The sequence below is a fragment of the Radiomyces spectabilis genome, assembly GCF_025331425.1.
Source record: "Radiomyces spectabilis strain NRRL 2753 chromosome Unknown BYT42scaffold_2, whole genome shotgun sequence".
NCBI classification, from domain to species: domain Eukaryota; kingdom Fungi; phylum Mucoromycota; class Mucoromycetes; order Mucorales; family Radiomycetaceae; genus Radiomyces; species Radiomyces spectabilis.
In genome coordinates, this window is record NW_026251927.1 from 404,792 (window position 1) to 426,310 (window position 21,519).

At 42.7% G+C, this 21,519-nt stretch overlaps 9 protein-coding genes across 9 annotated transcripts; 4 read left to right on the forward strand and 5 right to left on the reverse strand.

The window, feature by feature from the left end:
* Positions 1-132: 132 nt before the first annotated feature.
* On the reverse strand, positions 133-3,002 carry BYT42DRAFT_175572 (uncharacterized protein). The gene is made up of 6 exons (XM_051562389.1): positions 2,339-3,002; positions 2,183-2,261; positions 1,057-2,113; positions 811-975; positions 669-735; positions 133-602 (listed from the first exon to the last, which is right to left on the reverse strand). Exons 1-6 carry the CDS (start codon positions 2,683-2,685, stop codon positions 449-451), a joined length of 1,869 nt encoding a protein of 622 aa, XP_051426889.1. The 5' UTR covers positions 2,686-3,002; the 3' UTR covers positions 133-448.
* Positions 3,003-5,396: 2,394 nt separating this feature from the next.
* BYT42DRAFT_554989 (uncharacterized protein) lies at positions 5,397-6,435 on the forward strand. Its single transcript, XM_051566626.1, has 2 exons — positions 5,397-5,982; positions 6,042-6,435. The coding sequence occupies exons 1-2, from the start codon at positions 5,650-5,652 to the stop codon at positions 6,105-6,107; spliced, it is 399 nt and encodes a 132-aa protein (XP_051426890.1). The 5' UTR covers positions 5,397-5,649; the 3' UTR covers positions 6,108-6,435.
* A 1,669-nt stretch (positions 6,436-8,104) lies between these two features.
* On the reverse strand, positions 8,105-8,419 carry BYT42DRAFT_489559 (uncharacterized protein; the record flags this gene model as incomplete). The annotated part of the gene is made up of 1 exon (XM_051563946.1): positions 8,105-8,419. The coding sequence occupies one exon, from the start codon at positions 8,417-8,419 to the stop codon at positions 8,105-8,107; it is 315 nt and encodes a 104-aa protein (XP_051426891.1).
* Positions 8,420-8,861: 442 nt separating this feature from the next.
* On the forward strand, positions 8,862-9,175 carry BYT42DRAFT_610221 (uncharacterized protein; the record flags this gene model as incomplete). The annotated part of the gene is made up of 2 exons (XM_051571377.1): positions 8,862-9,016; positions 9,100-9,175. The coding sequence occupies 2 exons, from the start codon at positions 8,862-8,864 to the stop codon at positions 9,173-9,175; spliced, it is 231 nt and encodes a 76-aa protein (XP_051426892.1).
* Positions 9,176-9,646: 471 nt separating this feature from the next.
* Positions 9,647-11,420, forward strand: BYT42DRAFT_175700 (Di-sulfide bridge nucleocytoplasmic transport domain-containing protein). Its single transcript, XM_051562390.1, has 6 exons — positions 9,647-9,845; positions 9,914-10,072; positions 10,141-10,432; positions 10,508-10,587; positions 10,669-10,807; positions 10,906-11,420. Exons 2-6 carry the CDS (start codon positions 10,027-10,029, stop codon positions 11,057-11,059), a joined length of 711 nt encoding a protein of 236 aa, XP_051426893.1. The 5' UTR covers positions 9,647-9,845; positions 9,914-10,026; the 3' UTR covers positions 11,060-11,420.
* Positions 11,421-11,966: 546 nt separating this feature from the next.
* On the forward strand, positions 11,967-14,360 carry BYT42DRAFT_526159 (P-loop containing nucleoside triphosphate hydrolase protein). Its single transcript, XM_051565346.1, has 7 exons — positions 11,967-12,239; positions 12,330-12,560; positions 12,630-12,779; positions 12,852-12,952; positions 13,025-13,359; positions 13,434-13,879; positions 13,961-14,360. Exons 1-7 carry the CDS (start codon positions 12,006-12,008, stop codon positions 14,222-14,224), a joined length of 1,761 nt encoding a protein of 586 aa, XP_051426894.1. The 5' UTR covers positions 11,967-12,005; the 3' UTR covers positions 14,225-14,360.
* BYT42DRAFT_555002 (velvet factor-domain-containing protein) lies at positions 14,276-16,333 on the reverse strand. The gene is made up of 6 exons (XM_051566627.1): positions 16,023-16,333; positions 15,785-15,911; positions 15,252-15,563; positions 15,065-15,140; positions 14,972-14,987; positions 14,276-14,895 (listed from the first exon to the last, which is right to left on the reverse strand). Exons 1-6 carry the CDS (start codon positions 16,090-16,092, stop codon positions 14,600-14,602), a joined length of 897 nt encoding a protein of 298 aa, XP_051426895.1. The 5' UTR covers positions 16,093-16,333; the 3' UTR covers positions 14,276-14,599.
* A 480-nt stretch (positions 16,334-16,813) lies between these two features.
* Positions 16,814-18,673, reverse strand: BYT42DRAFT_610225 (uncharacterized protein; the record flags this gene model as incomplete). Its single annotated transcript, XM_051571378.1, has 2 exons — positions 16,814-16,976; positions 17,127-18,673. 2 exons carry the CDS (start codon positions 18,671-18,673, stop codon positions 16,814-16,816), a joined length of 1,710 nt encoding a protein of 569 aa, XP_051426896.1.
* A 296-nt stretch (positions 18,674-18,969) lies between these two features.
* On the reverse strand, positions 18,970-21,411 carry BYT42DRAFT_555007 (WD40-repeat-containing domain protein; the record flags this gene model as incomplete). Its single annotated transcript, XM_051566628.1, has 9 exons — positions 21,190-21,411; positions 20,996-21,126; positions 20,709-20,885; positions 20,561-20,603; positions 20,099-20,400; positions 19,663-19,983; positions 19,532-19,586; positions 19,305-19,416; positions 18,970-19,203 (listed from the first exon to the last, which is right to left on the reverse strand). Coding segments are annotated over exons 1-9 (1,382 nt in total), but the record flags the coding sequence as incomplete, so codon positions are not given.
* Between the last annotated feature and the right edge of the window lie 108 nt (positions 21,412-21,519).

A 21,519-nucleotide genomic window follows, 5' to 3' on the forward strand; every position in this document is an offset into this window, starting at 1 on the left:
GGGGTCCCAGGGCAAATGGATTACCCCGCATTCTCACATTGCGTAAGCAATTCGTGTTACAACATTGGAGTCCAGAGGAAGATGACTTGAACATTACGTTCTGTCGCCTTTCGACGGCCGCTCCATCCCAACCTCGGAAGAACGGTTTATGTGCAGGCACCATCGTGATAAAATGATTTTCCGCAACAAAAAAAATAGTAAAAAAAAAAGTTTACACCGTTTATAAATTAAACAGTCAATCAAGGAAAAGAATATGTGAGATATCTAAAACTACTTTGGAAAAATCAGTGAGGAATATTGTCAGGGTTCAAAATGTATAAAAGAAAATGATTGCTTGTGTTACGCACGGATGCACCTATAAAAAAGCGACCCTCGCTTTTTGCCTCTTGTGACTTGCTTTTCGGAGGATGTTGTAGGCGGGAAAATGCAGCAAATGTTGATGAACTTATTATTGTCCTACAGGTGGTTGAGGAAGAGATGGATACGCGGCAAAGATGCTAGTCGTAGCTTGCTGATTAGGTTGGAAACCTTGATTGCCAACATAATCACGTACGCAAAGCATATCCGACAGAATCATATAAGGCCATCCTTCGGCCATTGCACTGGAAAAAACGGATCAGTTTTCAGACACTCATTATGTGTAACAATGAAAGACATCAAGCACTTACCGAGAACCGGGAATAGCTGGACGAAGAATAAAAGTGCGATCAAAAGACAGGGGACCCGAGTTTTCATCTAACAAGTATGGTGGAAAATAGAAAATCGTCAATACCACTACGGTTGTTCCATGTCGTTACAGTATATGCGTACCTTCTTTGAATTCACCGTGCAAATGGACGCAAAGACCCAGAGGTAGCTGATACGCATCCATGACAAAGTCCTTGGTCGTCTTTAAATCGTGGATCGTTGCAGGTAATCGCACAAGTGCGTCACCAATCGCTTCAGGTCCACATATCAAATGTTTACCCGGTGTCTCTGTTCCCAGAAACAAGAAGAAAGAGAGAAAAAGTCAGTCTACTGTACCTTTTTCCCTGGGATCCCATTTTCATAACTTACTTGAGCTGGATTTGGCCAAATTGCGATCCATAGTGGTCCATGTTACTTTTTCACCTTCATCTTCCATCATCTTCTTCTTTTCTCGTCGTCGGATTTTGTTGTCTTTGCGTAATTTAAGGCGAGTGGAAACAGAGAACATGGCATTGGCATCGTAAAGAGCGGCCAAAGGCCCACGATTCGAGTCAAAGGCTTGGAAGTAACGGTTGAGGAAATCCCAGCCCGTCGATTGGCTGGCTTCATTGTCAAAGAAATTAGATTTTGTATCCAGCGGCAGGACTTTGCCGCTCTTTTGTACACTCTGTCTTTCTTCTTCCGTGAGAGCCGCAGGCACACCGTCCAGTAGCACCATGGTAGGAAATCGTTTGACCATGTTTCGAATGTACGCGCGATCGTTACCCCGTTGCTTAATTTCGGATTCTCGAAGAGGGTTGCCGAGCAACACAAATTCACGCAAATGCTTTAGTTTGCCTGTGCCACTAAGCGCATCGATACCTTCATACTTTCCAATCAAATTGTCTTGGAACGAAACATTCTGCAGATTGGGAAGATACTGGGTCATTACTGAAATGGGTTGAACGTTGCGCAATCGATTGCGAGCAAAGGAAATCGTCGTAACCTCTTCAAACATTTCACCGGCTAATTTCATCATGGCTGGGCCCACGACTTCGGTGGCACCAGACGCGCCTGGAGGACGAATGCCGCCCTTTTTCAGGATCGGATCTGAGGCCATGTCGTCCAAATTCAAGTATTTCATGTCACTGTTCCAGCGAGATCGAAGAAACGCCCGCAAGGTATCGATGGTGGTCACTTTTTTAGGCTCGTCAGCCATCATATCGTTGGTCGCCGAGGTTTCCGAGAATAAGCGAATGGATAACTGTTCGGATCCAAAAATGTAACCATCCAAGCGAGTAATCGTTCCGGCAATGGCGGGATCGCTGACCGTTAGGAGCATTTGGCCTGGTTCGACCCGGGCATCGACGGGATTCCACTGTTTCTTGGATTTCATTTGCAAATATGGGATCAAGCCATTCTCAGTACCCGGTGCAAAACCTTGAATCTGAGGATTTCATCGATATAATTGGTTACCATGTTTGCGTTCTTTTGTTACGTGCTGCGCCTCTCTTACCAAAATATCCACCCGTTGTTCAGGTGCCGTCTGCATAACAGAAGCCGCTTTCTTGGGTCGATTTCGGCCATAAGGTGAGCTATCAAAAGACAAAGGGTCAAAAGAGGTGATGATCAATGCCCACCGTGCTCATGTGGGATGAGCCGGCCCACTTACAATCGCTTTTTATTCTTCTTCTTTCCCATGCCACCCATGGTGATATCGTCGTCACTATCCATGCCATTGGCTGCACCTTTGCTGGCAGTGATAGAAACCGTCTTTCCGGGCATTCGCGCCTTCAACGCCAATGATCTTCCCGAGCGCCGTTGTCCTGCCGTTCGCCAAGCACCGCCACCTGCACTTGATTCTTTTTGATCGATCGGCGTAGACTTCACATTGGTTGAGAATGAGAAACTTTTGGTGGCGGCAGTCGTCGATGGTAATTGTGCCGCCGTTTTTCCTCCTCCACCAAACATGGCGAGAAGGCCTTTCGGAGCCTCTGTCTTTCTGTCTTCTGAGACCATGTCTTGTTGATCAGACGACAAAAAAGTTTAAAAAAATTTCTTTTTTCCCAAAATGCTGCTTCATGTTAAACGCCACAACCAATCAAACACCGCCGATTGGCTGGCAGACACAACGAACAGAAATTCATGCTGTATCAAATCTTTTCCATCCTCAAGTCTCCGATTCCTTGAACACATCGCTGACATAGGAAGGCTGTTCAAAAGTCACCATAGGAAAAAATCGAAAATGCAATGATATGTTTCGATGGACAGCGTCCATAATAATAAAAGGCCATCCGAACAACTCCAAAATTTATAGATGAGATATTCGATAACCTGTAAATGAATAAATGTATAACAAACAGTATTTAATACGACGTTTGACCGCCTTCTTTATCTATTACAATGCGGCACCTATGGGCACCCTAATCACTATGGGGCTTGCAGGCACCCTTCCTTTTTCCGCATTCTTTCTGGTCCCGTCCGGTTGAAGATGTCTTTTTGCTGGTGGCCGCCGTCACGAAGGTTTTTCGTTTTTTTTCTTCGTTGTCCGCGTTGCTTGCCTGTCCCTTCGGCGTTGCTTTGTTCCTTCCGAACACTTTTTTTTCCTGACCTTGTCTCCCGTTTGTGTCCTTTTCCGCGTGGTCGTGCTTGTGGTCGGGCTTTTTTTTCTCTGGCGTTCTCTCCTGTATCCCTTTGGTTGGACGTCTGGTTTTTTTGTTTTTTTTTGGTCCGTTTGTCGTCTCTGGGGTTTTCTCTTGGTTTTGTTCCTTCGCCTCGTCCTGGGCGGTTATCGCCGTCCTCCCCCGGGTTGCGGACTTCTGGGAGTGTGCCCCTCTCCAGAGGTCACGGTAAGTTTTTCAATGATAAAAAGTTAAGCTGTATAAGCTATAATTTTATTGACGACTCTTGTTTTCTTTATGTCTTCTTCTCTCCCTAATCTGGTCATTTTCCAAATCGCGAATTGATTATCTTTTATTTGTCTATGTTTGATTTACTCTCATCATTTGATGTTTATGCTCTTTTATGTCTTTTTCTCGTATTGCCATTTCTCTTTTTTTGTCTGTGTCATAATTTGCGATTTTTTTTGTGATTTTGAAATTCCTACAGTGACATTGAAATAAACAGTAGGAAGGCTCAGTAGACAGTATACCAAGAAAAGAGCTAATAATCAGGATTTTTTTTGACAGACATGGTCTCTAGCTATATCAGAGATTTAAGCTTTGCCGTGAGGCCCATGCTACGCTGGAAGGCCGTACAGAAACTGGGCGCGTTACAGAAACGAAATGCGAGTCAAGGGATGCATTTATATGACGAATACTTGGGTGAATGGAAAAATTTAATTGGAGCTTATTAAACGAGATGGATCAGTCTGAATTTATGTTTACAACTGTCGAGCGTCATCTATAGTTATTTAGATAAGAGGGAAAGGTTCACATGGCATGAGCTACCGAGATAGTAGGTACATCATGGTGTGTTTTCCTGTGTAAACTGAAACTGTTCGATTTCTTGAGACACAGATGCAAGACCGTAGACATAGCGACACATGTGGGGTTTGCGTAAAGAGTGGAAGACCGCAATACCAATGATGCAAGCTTCTAGGCTTAATGGTGACACGGGCTATTTGTTCCCGGACTTGACAGATTGAAAACAACGAATAGTGAACCAGCATTTTTAACTTTTTCTTTTCTCATCCAAAGAAAAAGCTTTGCGGCATACGAGACTTTGGCCAATTTTTGAAAGAATCTTTTTGCTCAGCATCAGGGCTTACTCACTGGCTCTGCACAGCCCAAACTCTGATTGTATGCGCCCTAGCAGATAAGGCAAATAAGGTTTTTAGACGGTGTGTGCCATGACGGCATTGAATAATTCGGCAAATGGTGAACAATGGATATTTATTCTGTAAATGCAGGTATCCGGGCGATGGTGGTACTTCCTAGAGTCTATACAATAGAGCAGCGGACGTTTTCCCGAATGAGAGCAGAAGAAAATCGTCCAGCTTGATCGCATCATAACCACAAGCTTACTCCATCGCTTTATCAAAGCTTCAGACGGATGATGTAACATCAAATGACGACTGTACGCACATTCATCATACGATCGATAATCAAAATAAAAATGCAATTTTCTGTCAGTCATCACCAGTTGTATCCAGGAAATTGCCCAGATGGCTTTTAAAATTTTTAAGCTGCCCAAAATCATCACAAGATACGAAACGGCTGCAACAACTATCTGATGAAGAGTATCTAATGACTGTGTGTTGTCATATCATGATTTGCGTTACTTGTGAAAACCCATCGGATACACTGTAGTCAACGCGGATTGTCTAAAATGACTTTTCGATCCACAGAGACACACATTGACTATTACAGATGGGCAACTATTACCTAAAATAGTTAGTTTGTAAACAAATGGGATAAGACATGGTCCCTGTCTCTGAAGAGATAATCGATCATTTGTTAATGGCATGTTTACTGCAGAGGCGATCAAACAATCATAGTATATATATAGTCTCTTAGTGACGTCGCTCAATCTATTAGAGTATAAATCTAACATTATGTTCTCCAAAAAAAAGCAACAGTTGATTAAGGGGATCTTTGTTGATTAATTTTTTTTTCTCAATGTTCATTGGAGGAAACTGCATTACGCACATGACCGGATCGTATGATGCAGTGATTATACATGACAAGCCAACCCTTTTTTTTTTATTTTGCAAAGAGATAAAGGTTGTGCGTAGAATTACCTCCTTCGTTTCTTTTTTTTTTCCCTTTTGCTTCATACATCATATAAACAAACCCAGAATTTCAAAATCATCCGGTAAAACCCGTCGCTTGCTTCAATCACACCAAACCGTTTCACACACAGAGTGAACGCTTTTTTTTTCCCTTTCTGCAAAATATTATTTTATTTTGCTTTGGTCATTGTTGGCTTTCCTTTTTTTTTCTTTTTGAGCTTTCTTCCTTCAGCAAGATTCAACTCTTTGCGATGTCGTATTCACGTTCTGTCCATCTTGAAACGACGCCACGGGCGTATTACACTCATTATATGTCAGCCGTCCCCAGCTACGACTTGTATCCAGCGTTATCTCGTCGACTTGGAAACGGCTATGTTCATCGTCCCATCCGACCCGTCCGTACAAAAGACCGTCAGATGAATTTTGCAGCAATGAATATTGCCGGTTCACGGCGTGAACGACACTTTGCTCTTGCGGAAATCAATTGGCAACAATTGACGCAGCAGCATCAGCGTCAAATGATTCAACAGGAGGCGCAAGATGTCACCCCTCCTTGGGACCTTTACCCTTCAGTTCTACGTAACGTAAGGAAGGCTATACACATATTGTTCACTTGGCCCATTTACCCATGATATGTTTTTAGGTGGAAAATCTAGGAACCGATCAGATGCGCCAACGTCTACACGCCATGGAAGCCACCCTCGGTTAACCTTGTTTGCTTCCCCCCCCCGCTCCACCTGCAACTGTATTTACAATCATGTGTATATTTATTGGAAACATCAAAATGAAGAATGGGTCAATAACATTCTTATCATTATCAAAAAAAAGACATAGTAAACGTATAAAATGGGCCGTTGCGGTTGTACTGGAAGATGGGAAATTGGTGTTTTCCAACAATGGATGATCGGCTATCCGAGGAACTAAGAGTTACACAGACCTTGCTGCATTTCTTTCATTTCTCATTGTTTCATGAAAAAATATCACACCAATACAAGCATTATCATTCTTTTTTGGTGGCGCGGAGATTCAGAATTACAATGGGGGCAAAGGACAATGCTTGTTATTTTTGATTGGCATGACACAGTGTTTAACGGGTGTGGTGATCATCAATTTCTTAGCACTTTGCATCTTTAATGTGCCGACCATTGCGTAACGCAAACATTATCGAATGATGCCTACAAACATACGGTTATTTAAGAGTCGATCTTTGTACGAGGGCGCTTGTCTAAAGAATCACAACTTGACTATTGATCGTCAACAGCATCAGAATGAATTTTTGTTTCCTCCCTTTCGCCTTTCCTGAATGAAGGGGAAATACGCACGAACCAAGGTACTCGGAGCACGCATGACAACCCTAAAGCCTGGCAAAAAATGAACCGTTTTCAAAAGAAGGATCTAGAAGCATAGAGCATCACTTCATACTCAAAGCAAGGTTTCAGTAAAAAGCGAAGACAAAGTCAATAGATTCTTCCAAACTGTTTATTTGATGCATCGGCAAGACCAAAAATCGATAACTGTAACATGAGCATCGAGATATGCATGAACACATCACATAAAGTTGACTGGTGACTTATTGGCATGCTCAATGCAACTATCAAATTTAACTGTCCAGTCGGCATCGGGTCGCTCAAAGGACTTGGGCCCACCTCGCCGCAATCTCCGCCGTGGCCTCATCATTACCAACATGAACAACATTTGTGTCATTGAATAAATAGAAATAGGTACAACAAGCACCCAGTTCTGCTTATTCCACGTTATATCTGCTTGAGGAAGCTCATTGGCAGCGTATTTTTATGTAAGCGCTGTTCAAGTTAACGATACAGAAGTAGAAGTATTCTGGTTATATTGTAAAAAGTCATTTAATTTTTTTGCTTTTCCCGAGGTTGAATTTTTTTCATGTGCAAGTGGTTAGGAAACGGGCATCGATGTAAGGCTCTCAGCAATCTACCATTTACAACTGACCACCGCTGATCATATGAACTACCATACGTGTGTTATTTGCATGCAGTCCATTGAGCTTTTTATTTTTGTGTTCTCAATTGGTTGCAGTTCGCGTGGATTCGGAGATATTGATCCATTCCATTTTTTGTTCGCTCGTTATTGGGATTGTGTTTATTTGTATTGCGTTGTTTACGCTCCAATGGAATCCGGTTGAATCGCCTGTTAGAATATTCTTGAGCAAGGGTTTATTTTGTAATAAACAGAGACATGAGGATGATAAGCATCGAAAGAAACCTGACAGCAAAACCTCACTGGAAAGTTTTTCCAAATGTTCAACAAATTGTCACAGTTTACGCGGAAGGCGTGGGAGCCTCTGTAGGTGGATTCTCTTAGGGGCAAAATTATCAGGTGCAGAAGTAAGGATAAGGAAGGAGTTCTGGTGTTACGTATAGTTTTTATGTGCTTCTTTTACAAAATATGTATGGTACACACGAGAGTTATCTGCGAAAATCGATATTTAGGGTTCCCGTTTTTTTTTTTTTCAGATGACCCAATCCGTAGAGCCAACTGGCCAGAGGAAGAAAAAAAAAGAAGAAACCTGGAAATATCTCGTTTGGATTCTCGCCTTGAGTATGATAATGAATAAATGCAGTTAAATCGACGGGGGGAAGCCCATAAAGAAAGAAGGAAAATCCTCGATTACAGGTTCATCGTGAGGGTAAATCAAGTTTTTTCAATAACCCAGGAAGAATGACGACGATCCGTTCAAGGTCGGCCGCCCAATGTGTATGTTTCTGAGGTTTTGATTTGAGCCGCCGCCAGGCTAGTAGAGCGTTTTTTCTTGTTCAAAACATCGGAAAGTGACCAACGCTGAGGCTTGTAGGATAAGCGTGTCGTGTTCTGTCCAGACGAAGGTGCCGTGTCCAAATCCGATGGATCAAGATACACGCCATCCCGATATATCGCTTCATAGTAACTACGGTCATGACATTGAAACTGGCTTTGCGACTGTCTTCGTTTCGTGTACCGTTCCACTTTACGCATATCGTAGCGTTGCCGCACCATCTCCATGAAGCCCATTTCTGAACAATCGCACGAAGCAACTAGAATGAAAACGAGGCAAATACAAAAAAGAGACAAAAGCTAAAGGAGAAAGAAGAAAAAGAGAATAATAAAAGAAGCAAGAGGAAAAAAAAGGAAATAAAATAAAATGGGTGTCTGTGAATTATAGCAATTTTTTTCTTTCCTGCTAGTTCATTGATGTAGCGGAAAAAGCGCTTTTTGTATTTTTTCCTTGTGCTATCCTCAATTTGGGAACTCGGTGCCTTTCATTCTTTTTCCTCCATGAGGGATCATCGAGCTGCCGAGGGCTGAATGTTTTTCCGATGCGATCGTCACGCAACGCCCAGAGGCCGAAATTTTTTTTTTCCAAGGTGCCTCGTTTTTTTTCTTTTTTTGTCGTTGGTCGTCCCTTAGAAACGGTCCCTTCTTTTTTGTTTCCCCGTCCGGTCGTTCCTTTTCCATGTCCAATAATTATTCGTATCCTCCTCCGCCTCAGAACCAGTACTATCAACCTCCTCCCGATCCAAATGGAGGCTATGGTGCACCCACTCCACCGGCGGGCTATGGCGGTTACGGTGCTCCTCCCCCTAACCAAGGCGGTTATTATCAGCCAACGTAAGAATCGAGCCAGAGCCCATGCTTGAACACGCATCCCTTTTTTTTTTTACACGTCGTCATTAACTTTATCATCTGATTAGCGCTCCTCCACACACCGTGTATGTCCAGCAACAGCCACAAAAACAAGACGACAGCTCGTGTTGTTGGGGATGGTGAGTTTTCCGCCTGGACTTCTTGGCATATTGTTTAATGTGTGGAGTTTTAATCGACTGTCGTTTCTTGTTGTTTTATTCACCCGTTAGTTTGGCCGGTCTTTGCATCTGTTGTGCATTGGAAGAGATGTGTTAAATTTCCACCGATACCCGCTATTTCCATCCCTCATTTCCAGCAAATACGCCAAACAAGCAATAAACAAAAAAACAGAAACCACCAGTATCACTGATAGGATTCATTGTCTGCAATTGCTACTGGCATTCGTAGAAATATCAATTGACTGGGAAATTTGACACCATGCATGTGCTTGAAGGCTCGTTGAAACAGTATCAGCGCGCAAGACAAGCAAGAGTTTCTTGACTTGCATGATGCATTGAATTGCGTCCTTCTGCATATCTTCAACATGGAACACCTCCTTCAATACCACGGATGTAAAGAGCACATCTTTTCTCGTATTCATATCATCGCCAACTCGTTCCGTGGCTGGATATAAAATAGTGGTCTGAAACCAAGACCAGTTCGTCTGTTTATGGGCCTTATCAGATTATCATATGTTATCATCATTTTTGTCCTGCATTTCTAAAATGTAACATTATAAACCACCACTATGCAATCAGCCTCAAGTCATGGATACCACCTAAAAAATCAAGTCTTCTTTTCGTATGCAGACAAGGTGTGCTTGCCAGACATTAAACGAGTTGACAATCGATGCCATCTTACAGTGTGGTGCAATTAACGCAGGTTACTCAGAAAGCGAGTCACAGTGTGATATCGATTTTGAACCTTTTGTCGAACATGCATTTGCCCGGCTTGTGTCGCTCAACAACTAAGGAAGCACCACTGCAGCATCCTTAATGAAGACGTCCGATGCATGTCCTGCAACAATCACAGGGATCAAACGTATGGAAACAAAGTAAAATACACTGAATCTAGAGCACACTAAATTAATGAGTCGTGTGTTTACATAGGTTCCTGCGACGATGAGGCCAATATATTCATTCCTCCCGACTACAAATTCAAATTTATACCCTCGCTACCCTCTAACAAGAAACATAAAGAGTCCTCTGCTCATTCGCGCGTCTACTACAATGCACTCACACTCACTGAACGATTCCGCCGACGATTAAAACTACAAACACAGCCAATCCATCGTACTGCCTTTGCACAGACATTGTCACCCACTACTTCTCTTTCCCCAACCGTCAGCACGAAATCCAATGTACATTATGCCTCCTCTTCCTCCATTATCGAACGACCCTTGTATATACGCCACCGTGAGATCTCGCTTACCCTTTTAACCTACCTTCAAGTCATCTTTAACTTTGTTATCATCAGCACCATACTTTACGTCTTGCTCAAAGTCATTCTTACCGTTCGCAAGGACTTTGAAATCAAAGCTCAACAGCAATCAGCAGGTACGGTACTTGATTATGATGGGCTCCCTCCCGTTTGCTGCGGTTTGATATACTAAAGAGCATGGTTTTATTTGGATCTAGAAATCCTACGAAGTATAACCCAATGTGCTGCTGAATATCGCCGTAACCATTGTGATCCAGCCACCCGCGTCCCTTATATGGAAGAAGCATGCAATAAATGGCAAGCATGCATGGATCGAGATCATATGATCGTCGCAAGGTATGTATCTGCAACGATGCTCGTTTTTTGTTTTTCCAAGGCGGTTTTTGATTACACGGTGAGATTGAATGTCCTTTCTTTTTTATTTATTATTACAGGGCCAAAGTATCCGCCGAAACCATTGCCGAAATCATCAACAGCTTTGTGGAACCTATTTCGTATAAAACCATGGTAACTGGGTCCTGTGTGATTATTTCATTAAAACCTGAAACTAAACGGTTGTCTGTGGCTACTAGATCTTTTTTCTCGTGATCACCATCGGCTCCTTGACATCCTCAAACTACGCTTTCGGTATGTTTCGTCGGAAATACAACGCAACTGTCACTGGTTCGACGTATGAGCAGACCACCCATTCCTCTGCTGTCATTCACGGTTATCGTCAGTAAAGGGCTTATGTATCGGATAATCGCATTCTATCACCTAAGCTCCTTTATCCTGTCATAATCAATAAAGGGGATTACAGAAAGCGCTGTTTATCCACAAGGTTACAGTGCGTTTATTTTGAATATGAACATCTTTATCCTATTTGCATAAATGCAGAGAAAATTGCTACGTTGCAGTTTAAGTAAGAGTATCTGAGGTTGCGGTTACAAGAGAAAAAATAAATCGGTCACTGTATGCTTTTTAATGTATCGTATTCACGTCGTTCTGAGGTATTTCCTTGTCCAATTAATTTCCAAATCTTGAAGTCATTTAGCCAGCAAAGAAAATCTATAGCTTTGTAAGATTGGAAGTGACCACTTTTGCGAGGAGATAGTTTATACCACAATCCACTGACATTCAATATTTCCTCGGCTTGTAGTTGCTAAGTTGAGCGTGTATGAAATCAAGCCAAACTGACAGTATTGCATCCAAATTTAAGCCATACAAACTCAAATGATTGAAGAAGTCTATGTCTGACCCTCAAAGAATTGAATCAAGACGTAAACCGACGGAAATCTTCAAGTAAGAGTGAGTTTTTCTCATCACTTCCAGCCATGTTTGCAATATGGTTAATTTGATCGTTGGCTTCTGGAGAGATCGTCAGTTATTCGCGGTGGAGAGATATTTTTGGATCCCCGAATTCCTGCAAAGTGGCGCAGGTCACGAAAGCGAGTCACACGGACATAATTTTGGGACCGGAAAGCTTTACAACGAAAATTGGGTGAATCAAGCAGAGAGAAAAAAAAAAGCTATTTTGGCAACCTTTTCATTTCCAATGGCTGAAGCGAAGTTACTAGAGCAATCAGAGACATTTGCTTCGTTTGATTTCGATCCTCGGTTGGCCCGGGCCGTGGCTCAGCTGAACTTCACTCATCCTACACTCGTACAAGCAAAGGCGATACCCCTGGCTTTAGCCGGAAAAGATATTCTCGCTCGTGCACGGACAGGTAGTGGCAAAACCGCCGCCTACACATTACCCATTGTACAAAAGATCCTAGCAGCCAACGAGGTAAGTTCAACGAATATTGTCCTGTCCGAGGAAAGAACAAATGAAGAAGGATAGTTTTAACTCATTCTGTTGTGCATTTTCGATCGATAGAATGGCGAAACGGATCCATCGATCAAAGCGCTCATTCTTGTTCCTACCCGCGAACTCGCTGAGCAAGTCACTACACATCTGAAAAAACTCTTGGTCTATGCGAAAGAAATAGTGAAAGTCGTCAATTTGGCCGGCCAAGTCTCGCCGCAGTTACAACGACCCATGTTGGCGGAAAAGCCGGACATTGTCGTAGCTACCCCCAGCAAAGCTTTAATCCATCTTGAATCAGGAGTAAGTTCCATTTCCAGCCTACAGCACAGCTTTCTGTTAGTGTAAGAGTACTAACGAGAAATGGAACAGAATATGGTGCTTCGTGAGTCCTTGCAGAATTTGGTCATTGATGAAGCCGATTTGGTGTTGTCGTTTGGTTATGAAGAAGATTTGCGCAAGGTGTTGACCCATCTCCCAAAAATCTTCCAGAGTTTCCTCATGTCTGCCACATTTACAAAGGTAAACTTGATACAGCTTGATTCTATTGAATCAAAAAAAAGGGAGTCATTGCTTACCCAGAGGTTGTCTTAGGATATTGAAGAGTTGAAGCAACTCGTACTCCGACAGCCAGCGATTTTGAGATTGGAAGAAGAAGAAGACGAATCAGAACATTTAACACAGTATGCTGTTAGGTAAGCAAACAAATAATTCATCCTCCTCTATGCCAAGGTTTTTAACAGTGACACTTTCTTCTGCGCGTCCAGATGCACTGAATTCGAGAAATTCCTTTACACGTTTGTCACCATCAAATTACGACTGATTCGCGGCAAGATCATTTTGTTTGTGAATGATATCGATCGATGCTACAAGTTGAAGCTGTTTTTGGAACAATTTTCCATCAAATCGTGCGTTTTGAATTCGGAATTACCGTTGAATTCTCGATATCATATTGTGGAAGAATTTAACCGTGGTATCTACGATTACTTAATTGCGACGGATGAGTCGGAACTGAAGGGTGAAGACGACGAGGAGAACAATGAGGAGCCAAATGTAGAAGAGCAGGATGATGAATCAAAGACGGAAGAGGAGACTGGTAAAGGTAACGAGCGTATACACAGTCAATATTGCTTCTTTTTTTTTTTTTCTAGCGCGAAACTCACCATTTTCGTGTAGGTACAAAGATAAAAAAGAAACAACAAAAGTTCCACAAGGATAAGGAGTATGGTGTTTCCCGCGGTGTGGATTTCCAAGGTGTGACGGCTGTCATGAATTTCGATTTCCCCACGTCGGTCAAAGCGTACACTCATCGGGTTGGTCGCACAGCACGTGGAGGCCAGCGTGGTATGAGTTTAAGTTTTGTGGTGGACAAGGATGATTCAGTGCATCACAGAGAAGTGGCTCGTGTGAAGGGCGTCAACGATGTCGCCGTGTTTGAGCGCGTAGAGAAGCAACAAAAGGCCAAGAACGCCGAGATCAAGTCTTACACTTACGATAAAAAGGTCGTGGACGGTTTCCGATATCGAGTCCAGGATGCTCTCAAAGCGGTGACCAAAATGGCTGTCAAAGAAGCCCGTATCACAGAAATTAAACGGGAAATCCTGAATTCTGAAAAGTTAAAGGTAAAAAAAGAAAAGAAATGCGATTGATGTTTATGCCCATGTTGCCGTTGCATTGAAACTCATCCTTCATGTTCGTTCTAGTCCCATTTTGAAGATAAGCCGAAAGATTTGGATTTCCTTCGTCATGACCAAGCATTGCAGCCCACTCGTATTCAGGAACACCTGAAACATATTCCATCTTACTTGATGCCACGCGTGACCATGCCCGTGAATCCGGTCGAATCCAGTGGAGTCGATGTCCCCTTCCACAGTGATAAGAAACGACGACGGAACCAGCAAGGTCACCATCGTCACGGTGGCAAAAAACAAAGACATGATCCCCTCAAAACCATTCGTCGCAAATAGATTACTTTTTATCATTCAATGCAATTTGTATAAACATTTCAACATGCTTCTGAAAAAGAAAAAGAAAAAGAAAAAAAAGATAGGCATTCATTTAAAATAAAATAAGTGTGAATGATCGGGTTCCTGGATCAATGAGCATAGTAACAATTATAAATATGATTTTCTTTTTTTTTCTTTGTAAAACAATATGTACATTGGGCATCAAAACGAAGTGAATTTTTTTCTGTAATTGCAATGAAAGAAGTAAGACGAAGGCATGAAATATGATAGAAGCACAAATAATAATAATAATAATAATGAAAACAGGGAGGAAAAGATAAAAAAGCATCATCAGATCCCGGGGATGTGAATGTAGGTGGGCGACTGGCTGGTATATTACTCGTCGTCGACAGGCGAGAGAACATTGGCAATGGACAGGCGTGTGTAGGGCATGCTGGAAGAGGAGGATGGTGGGACAGACGAGGAGGATGAAGAGGAAGGATATGCTGACGTGTAGAATCGGTCTTCTATTTCTTCGCTCCGATCGTCGTCGTTTTTATCGTCCTTTGACTTTTGTGCTACTTTCACTGGCATTTGATAATATCTATCGGCCGATCGCTTATACGACGACTCTTTCCGAATAGCAATCTTAATCCCTTGCCGTGCGAAACATTTTGATAATTCCGTGGATTCTGTTTGGAAAAAAGGAAGGAACAATTTGAGTCTTTTTTTTTTTCATTTGTTACTAATCTGGATGAAATTCATTACCTGTCATACCGGGAAACTGGACAACGGGAAATAAGGGTGAATGAATAAGTGCGCATTGGGATAACGTGTGGTCAAGGTTTTAACAAGACCTACCTTTTTTGCAGAGTAAACAACAAAGATATCCGAGCAGACTTCAGTTTGGACCTGGGTACTCATGGTCAACGGTTCGCTAGGGTGATACGATCAATAGGTGATACATGAAATTGAGTTTGAACCATGGACATTTCAGGAAAGCGGAAAATCCACTATAGCTGTTTTCTCGACGTTTCCAGACACTTACCCTGCTGCTAAATCGATGAACATGAACTTTAATGTAAATCGGCCTTCGGTACGAACAGATAAGTCGTGAAATATGAAATAAACTCCCATTTCGTTCTTCTCGTTGAACAGATGATACGCATTGGAAATCACCGAGCCCGTCAAGTTTCGTACGTATTGTGGTTTGCGGAGTGAAATGACGCCTTTGAGTGAACCACTGGATTCCGAAGGTGGAACACAACCAGGTGTATATACTACTGTCCGATTCTCGATTTGTCGTTCACAATATAATTCGCATTGCACTAAGAATAACATGGATTCAGAAGCCCTGGGCCGGAAAAAAAGAGCACCATGTTAGTATAGATGGCTTTAATCAAAATCACAAAAGAAAGACAATGGAAAAGATAATATAAGCCATGGGTCAACAATGGCTATTGTGACGGCGTAAAGAAAGACGCGTCCAGAAAAAAAAGGGGGTGGGGAAGGAAAGGGGGGGAGGGGGGAAGGAAAAAAAGGTGGAGAGTATCATATTAGCAAATCAGGTCATATACTTACTTGACTTTGACTATTTCGCCAGTGTCTTGTTCAGCAAAAAGTTGTAAAATAGGAGGAGGATCTACTAAGCGTCTGTCTTTCTCGCCAAATCCACAAGACCGGGCCCTTATCGGTTGCTGTACGACAACTGGGAGAAGAAAAGAAAAAAAGAAAAAAAGAAAAAAAAAGGAACAAAATTAACTTTTTAGCCTAAAATAGGGCCAAGGCCCAACCCCAACTATAGGAACGCCAAACGTACCCAAGCGATAACGAGTATCCCCACGGCTCGGTCTCGATAATCCAAGAGGTGGAGGAATGCAATTATTCATCGTCGACGGTAGGTCAGTGGCGATGATCGAAATTGACGGTAAGCAAAGATTCAAGGACAGGTATTTATAACATCAACTCAATGGTGAGCTCACTGGTTCAGTGGTTTAAACCGGAGATTTTTGACTCTCTCGAGTATAGATAAGGAAAATGAAAGCTTATTTGCCCTGTTTGCAATAACCCTTCTTCTATGTGTGAAAAGGCGAAAAATAAAAAAATAAAAAAAGTGCTGAAATAATGAGCAGAAAAGAAGCGAAAATTTTACGGTTTTGGCGAATTTGTCAAAAGCGCTAATGATCAAAAAGTCACGTGGATTATTTAGTAAAAAGTGTTGATTGGTATAGACAATGGAGAAAACGCCACCTTGGAATTCTTGTTTCATTTTTGTTGCCATTAAGGTTGGGTGCGTGTACGAATAGAAACAACCATTCGTAATCTCAGGCAACAATTTAGCTGAATTTCCCGTTTTGAGATAGTTTCCACTGGAACATCCACAGTGGTTCGGCGGATGGCTCTAATTTTGAACAACCGCCTTCCAACTTGAACGAGTCGGTCAAAAACTGAGCCATCAAGGTTATCGCAACGTTGGACACGGACCTCCATCCTTTTTGGTTCACTTTCAATAACCGCGAGCCCGGGAAAATCGCTTCAAAAATGGGTATCATTTTTTTTGGGTTGTTTTTAATCGACCGCCACCTTCATCACTGAAAAACCATTAGTTTCTCATTGAGTTTCCGACTTCTCTTTCTCCTCATTTCCAGTTTCGTCGTTCTTTGATAGATTGACGGGAGGAGACGGCATATTCGACAGTGGGGCTGATGGTAAACAGGTTCTGTTGCCGTGGTCTAGATCCAAAGATTCAATCTTTGATGATAAATTTCCCATTCTACAAAAAAATAAAAAATAAAAAGATTGGATGAGAAAATCGTGAGACCCCTTTTTGTGTGTCATTGTCGTCATATTGTTTCCCAGCCAAACTTTTTTTTTCCTTCCACTGGGTAGAGGTCCCCAAAAATGGGTATATTTTTTTGCTTACCTGGCGTAAAACATCTGCAACTTTAATCGAATAACTTCCTGATACAGATCAGGCAGAGACCGATTGCTATAGTAACCTTGACGTAGATTTCGAACAAATAGATAAAATTCGCACACAGCAACCAACCGGTCGCGACAAAATTTGTCGATGCAAGCCCAATCATCCATTGGCGATATTCGGAATCGATATGGCAATCCTTTCGTATCGTGTCGCCCACAAGCGTGACATGCCAAGACCGCACTGGCAGAATGACTTGTACTACTGCTGCTACTGAATCGTTCCCACACCATGGATTTTGACGCGGAAAAATGAAGCGGAACGGTCAGGGCTCGGTTCATCTGTTGCTTGGCAAATCCAGAAGGGGCGATTTCAATGAAACACACGTTGTTGGCTATCGCGTCATTGATTTTACGTGCGGAAAAACGGGGATGGGGGCCAAAGCGGAGACACGGTTCAGTGTCTTCCATCTGACAGTTACGAAGGAATGGAATGGTATGCAGTCTCTTCAGAGGCACCGAGTTGCCCAGTTTGACGAATTCCTGGAATTCATACAGGGCCATAGGGTCAAAGACTGCAAGATGTTCGCGACCCACCCAACCTGGCAAGGCATCGGGATTCGCGGGTATGCCATTTTCCGTCTCGCTACCGTCGTCTGTCAACGAGTGATGCTTTTGTTCGGCAGTACCGGGATGACTCTTATAGACAGAATCTTTCTCGGAAGGTTGTTTATCCATCATTTGCATCCTGGAGCGTAATTCTTTGAGTTGCATTTGTTCCGCATGCAATTGAGCTTGGGTATCTTTTAATCGTGCCTCTAAATGGTTGTATTTTGTCTGCAGTTCGTGTTTCGCTCGTTTCTCGGTGGCCACCATGCGATTGGCTTCTTCAAACAAATTTCGTGACAATTCTTCCAGTTCGCCTTCCAGTAATGTCTTGGCTCGTTCGGTCTTTTGCAAACGGTCAACTTCACGTCGATATTTGCTGTCTAAAACCACCATGTCTTGTCGCAGTGAGCCAAGTTGTCGGGTCTGTGTCTCCAGTTGTTGCACAAGGATTTCGGACGACGTGGTTTGCTGATCAATCACCTTTTGCTGTTCCACGAGCCTTGAATGATTCTTCACAACACATGATTGCAGGCTCTGTATTTCGCGCAGTTGTTGCTGGCATAACTGACGTAAGTCGATGACGACGCTTATTTCTTGACTGCACAGCGCACAATGACTGGCATCGTTGGATGCTAGAATGTGCCGACATGCACACTGATCGTTGGTGGACGTAGCCGAAGAATCGCGGGGTAGTGTGAGTGGCGATGGAACTCGTTTGATTATCTGGTGGGATAATCGTGGAGTAGAGGAGGATGGGGTAACGGGAAGTGAGGATGCCATGGGTATGTATTTGTGGTGGACATGATCAAGTTTGGAATGAACATTGTCCATGGCCAACTGCAAACGTGAATAAAGGTCAGCAATATCATGAGGCGATACGTTTCGATCCCGAGAAGAGGCTGTAGGCCGCGGTGCATCATTATTTCTAGATGGATTGGCCATGCTGGAGAACAATAACAATTAAAAAAGCTTTTTGCCTCTTACGGGCACAACGAATGATCGGGTCAAAACAAGATGACAGAAAAAAGGAAAAAAAGAAAATTTGCGTGGCATTGTTTCAGTCAGATCAAGCACGAGTTTTTCAAGGGCTTTTTTTCTTCTTCTTTTTCTTTTGCCAATAAAGGGGAACGAAAGAATGGTCATGGACCAAGGCATCAGCTGATGGGAGTAATATCATAGAATAAACATGCGTTGGTCGATGTGCCTTCCCAGCCTCGATTGCCGGAAGTTGTAATCATATAACGACAGGTCGGATCAATTGCTGTATACAATTATGTCAGCCATCGATCCTTTTTCGGTTATGATACAAGTATCACTTACAAATATGTGAAACGCAACCTCCATGATGACCGGGTAAGATTGTAAAGGGAATGGTGGATGATGAGGGTTTCGAAGACCTGTCTGAATCAGGATATGTGACAAACGAGGATTCAATGGTGGTATTCCATAAACGAATGTTATCGTTCGAAGCACTGTCGAATAATGCATATACACGGTCAATGAATCAGTGGGGTCCGTTCATTCGATTGGTCGATCAGAGCAGGCACAAAAAAGAATCTCTGTTCATACATACCAAATGATGTGATTGCCATTAGGCATGCTGGTCACATACGACACTGGACCTGAATTAGCCGGCATGCGGAACGATCGAATGTGTTTCTGAGATGCATAATCCCATTCATCCACTTTTTTTTTTTGACAAACAAAAAAAAAAAAAAATGCAATGCATGTCAATAACACAAAACATGCAATATCCACAATTTTTCTTATGATTTTGTATAAAGATTTTGGCCACTGTACCTGTGCCATTTCTGCGGCCTGCATAGATCTTGGTACCATCTGTACTCCAACATGCCTGTCATTGTAAAATGAGCCAAAATTTTTTTTTTCTCTCTTGTTATTTCCGCATGAATTCTGTTCTTACGACGTACCGATAAACACCAGGGAGGTGTCTTTTCCGGCAATCCTAAACGTCGTGCGTTTTTGTCGGGTTCTCGACGATCCCACAGGAAACATTGTCCGTCAATACTGGTGGTGAGTAACATGTTTGGATTTTTTCGATCGTTCATGAGCGACGGATCTGTATCTTGGGAAGAAGCCGGGGTGGAGGTGGTATCGACGGTACTTTTGTCCGTCGGTTCTGAAGGATTAGGTTCATAAGGAGTAAATACTGGTTGAAAAGCGGCGGATGACAGCTGCGAACTGTAACCTCCGTAGGTTCGGATGACAGCACCCGTATTGAGATCCCATTCCTGTAAAGGTGCAACAGAATAAGATGCCATGCATTGCTCTTTTTGGGTTCCATTTTTTTTACACCCAAGCTTTCCGTTTTTCTTTTAGGTCTTTTGGGCCTTTTTATTTCCTTACCAGAACGGTCTTATCCCATGATCCACTGATGACACCGGTTTCATCGGGGGTGATGTTTAAAACGGATACTGGCGCTGTGTGTTTCCGTAGTACATGATGACATTTACCCTCATCGTGACGGACAGTGACAAGGTTGATATTTCCATTTTCATTGCCTTGCAGTGCCCACAATGCTTCCGAATGCATATCTAAACTGTACACAGGTGACAATTTGCCCGTTGTTTCTGGCTGACTGGGTACATTCGTGATCGTTTCGCCAGTTTCTGATTTGACAATATTCTCGGCTGAGGTGGGTGCCACTACTGCTTAATGGATGATCAGATTGCTAGCCCCATTATCTCATCTCTTGTCGCCCAACAAGGTTAACCAAAGCGGCAAAATAAAAACCAAAATAAATGTGTTTCAAGTGCGTTTTTGGGTCCCTAGGATGTCATTGTCCGTGGTTGATTTTTTTTTCTTTACCTGGCCATTCTTCATTTTCCCACCATGAGCTCATCACGCCTGCCTATTTTTGTCGATGCGACTGTTAGTCGGTTTTTCGATGGAAAATAAAAAAAGGGACTGTGCAATTCCATGCTCGATACAATTATTGTCAGTATTGTATCCGTACCATCGTGACAGAATCCACATGTTGATGCCTTTGCGCTTGGGTCAGCATCGCCTTTCCGTTCATGGAAGCAAAAAAGTCCCATTTCCGTATATATCCGTCCTCAGATCCTGTGAGTACCCATCGAAAACACTTTGTCGTTGCTAAACTGTAAATCGGAAACGGGTGAATAGCGGCTACCTATAACGACCAATCCAATGATCCCAAAATAAGTATCATATACATAACAGCGGGGTTTTCAAAAGAAAAGGGAAGGCGCTTCTCTTGATTGAAGCCGAATGGTAACGTACGTGGGGAATGCAGTCATATGAGTGGCAAGTCAGCGTAGCAAGATTCAAGCGAAGGTTGATACGACGACTGGGTGGCGCGTCGTCGGTTGACTGCTGCTGTGGTGCAGGTGAAGGCATAGGAAGATCTATCACTGGGCAACGCGCATGAGTTTCGATGGAGGTTCTCGATTCCACTGCGATAACAATAAAGGTACCTTCTTCTCCACCGTCGTCTGTCACCGTGTCCATTTGCGAAATGGTGTCATCGTTCAGATCGAGATCTTCTTCGTCAGACGACATGATTTAACAAAAGTGAATGGAGCAGTGCAAAACCCACTGTCGCTCTTTGAAAATGCAAAGGTCAAAAAAATATGTCAACTGTCTCTAAACCACATAGATGAAAACCAGCTATGAGAAAAATAAAATAAAAATCTTCCAACTTCCTTCTCTTCATTGCAAATTTTTGAGTTTTTCGCTGTTGGGTCTCGTCTTTTTAAGCTGCTACATCTAAAAAAGCCAAGGTGGCTGAACAAGGTAGGTCCCTC

What these genes read in the sequence shown, in the direction of transcription:
- BYT42DRAFT_175572 (XM_051562389.1), bottom strand. Translation starts at nt 2,685, where the DNA reads ATGGTCTCAGAAGACAGAAAGACAGAGGCTCCGAAAGGCCTTCTCGCC. An exon ending in TTTGGCCAAATCCAGCTCAA is followed by an intron (nt 976 to 1,056) that starts GTAAGTTATGAA and finishes TTCTGGGAACAG; the next exon opens with AGACACCGGGTAAACATTTG. An exon ending in GCACGGTGAATTCAAAGAAG is followed by an intron (nt 736 to 810) that starts GTACGCATATAC and finishes CATACTTGTTAG; the next exon opens with ATGAAAACTCGGGTCCCCTG.
- BYT42DRAFT_554989 (XM_051566626.1), top strand. Translation starts at nt 5,650, where the DNA reads ATGTCGTATTCACGTTCTGTCCATCTTGAAACGACGCCACGGGCGTAT. An exon ending in ACCCTTCAGTTCTACGTAAC is followed by an intron (nt 5,983 to 6,041) that starts GTAAGGAAGGCT and finishes ATATGTTTTTAG; the next exon opens with GTGGAAAATCTAGGAACCGA.
- BYT42DRAFT_175700 (XM_051562390.1), top strand. Translation starts at nt 10,027, where the DNA reads ATGAAGACGTCCGATGCATGTCCTGCAACAATCACAGGGATCAAAC. An exon ending in AGCTCAACAGCAATCAGCAG is followed by an intron (nt 10,588 to 10,668) that starts GTACGGTACTTG and finishes ATTTGGATCTAG; the next exon opens with AAATCCTACGAAGTATAACC. An exon ending in GATCATATGATCGTCGCAAG is followed by an intron (nt 10,808 to 10,905) that starts GTATGTATCTGC and finishes TTATTATTACAG; the next exon opens with GGCCAAAGTATCCGCCGAAA.
- BYT42DRAFT_526159 (XM_051565346.1), top strand. Translation starts at nt 12,006, where the DNA reads ATGGCTGAAGCGAAGTTACTAGAGCAATCAGAGACATTTGCTTCGTTT. An exon ending in TAATCCATCTTGAATCAGGA is followed by an intron (nt 12,561 to 12,629) that starts GTAAGTTCCATT and finishes GAAATGGAACAG; the next exon opens with AATATGGTGCTTCGTGAGTC. An exon ending in TTAACACAGTATGCTGTTAG is followed by an intron (nt 12,953 to 13,024) that starts GTAAGCAAACAA and finishes CTGCGCGTCCAG; the next exon opens with ATGCACTGAATTCGAGAAAT.
- BYT42DRAFT_555002 (XM_051566627.1), bottom strand. Translation starts at nt 16,092, where the DNA reads ATGAATAATTGCATTCCTCCACCTCTTGGATTATCGAGACCGAGCCGT. An exon ending in GGATACTCGTTATCGCTTGG is followed by an intron (nt 15,912 to 16,022) that starts GTACGTTTGGCG and finishes TTCTTCTCCCAG; the next exon opens with TTGTCGTACAGCAACCGATA. An exon ending in GGCGAAATAGTCAAAGTCAA is followed by an intron (nt 15,564 to 15,784) that starts GTAAGTATATGA and finishes TCTTTTTTTCCG; the next exon opens with GCCCAGGGCTTCTGAATCCA.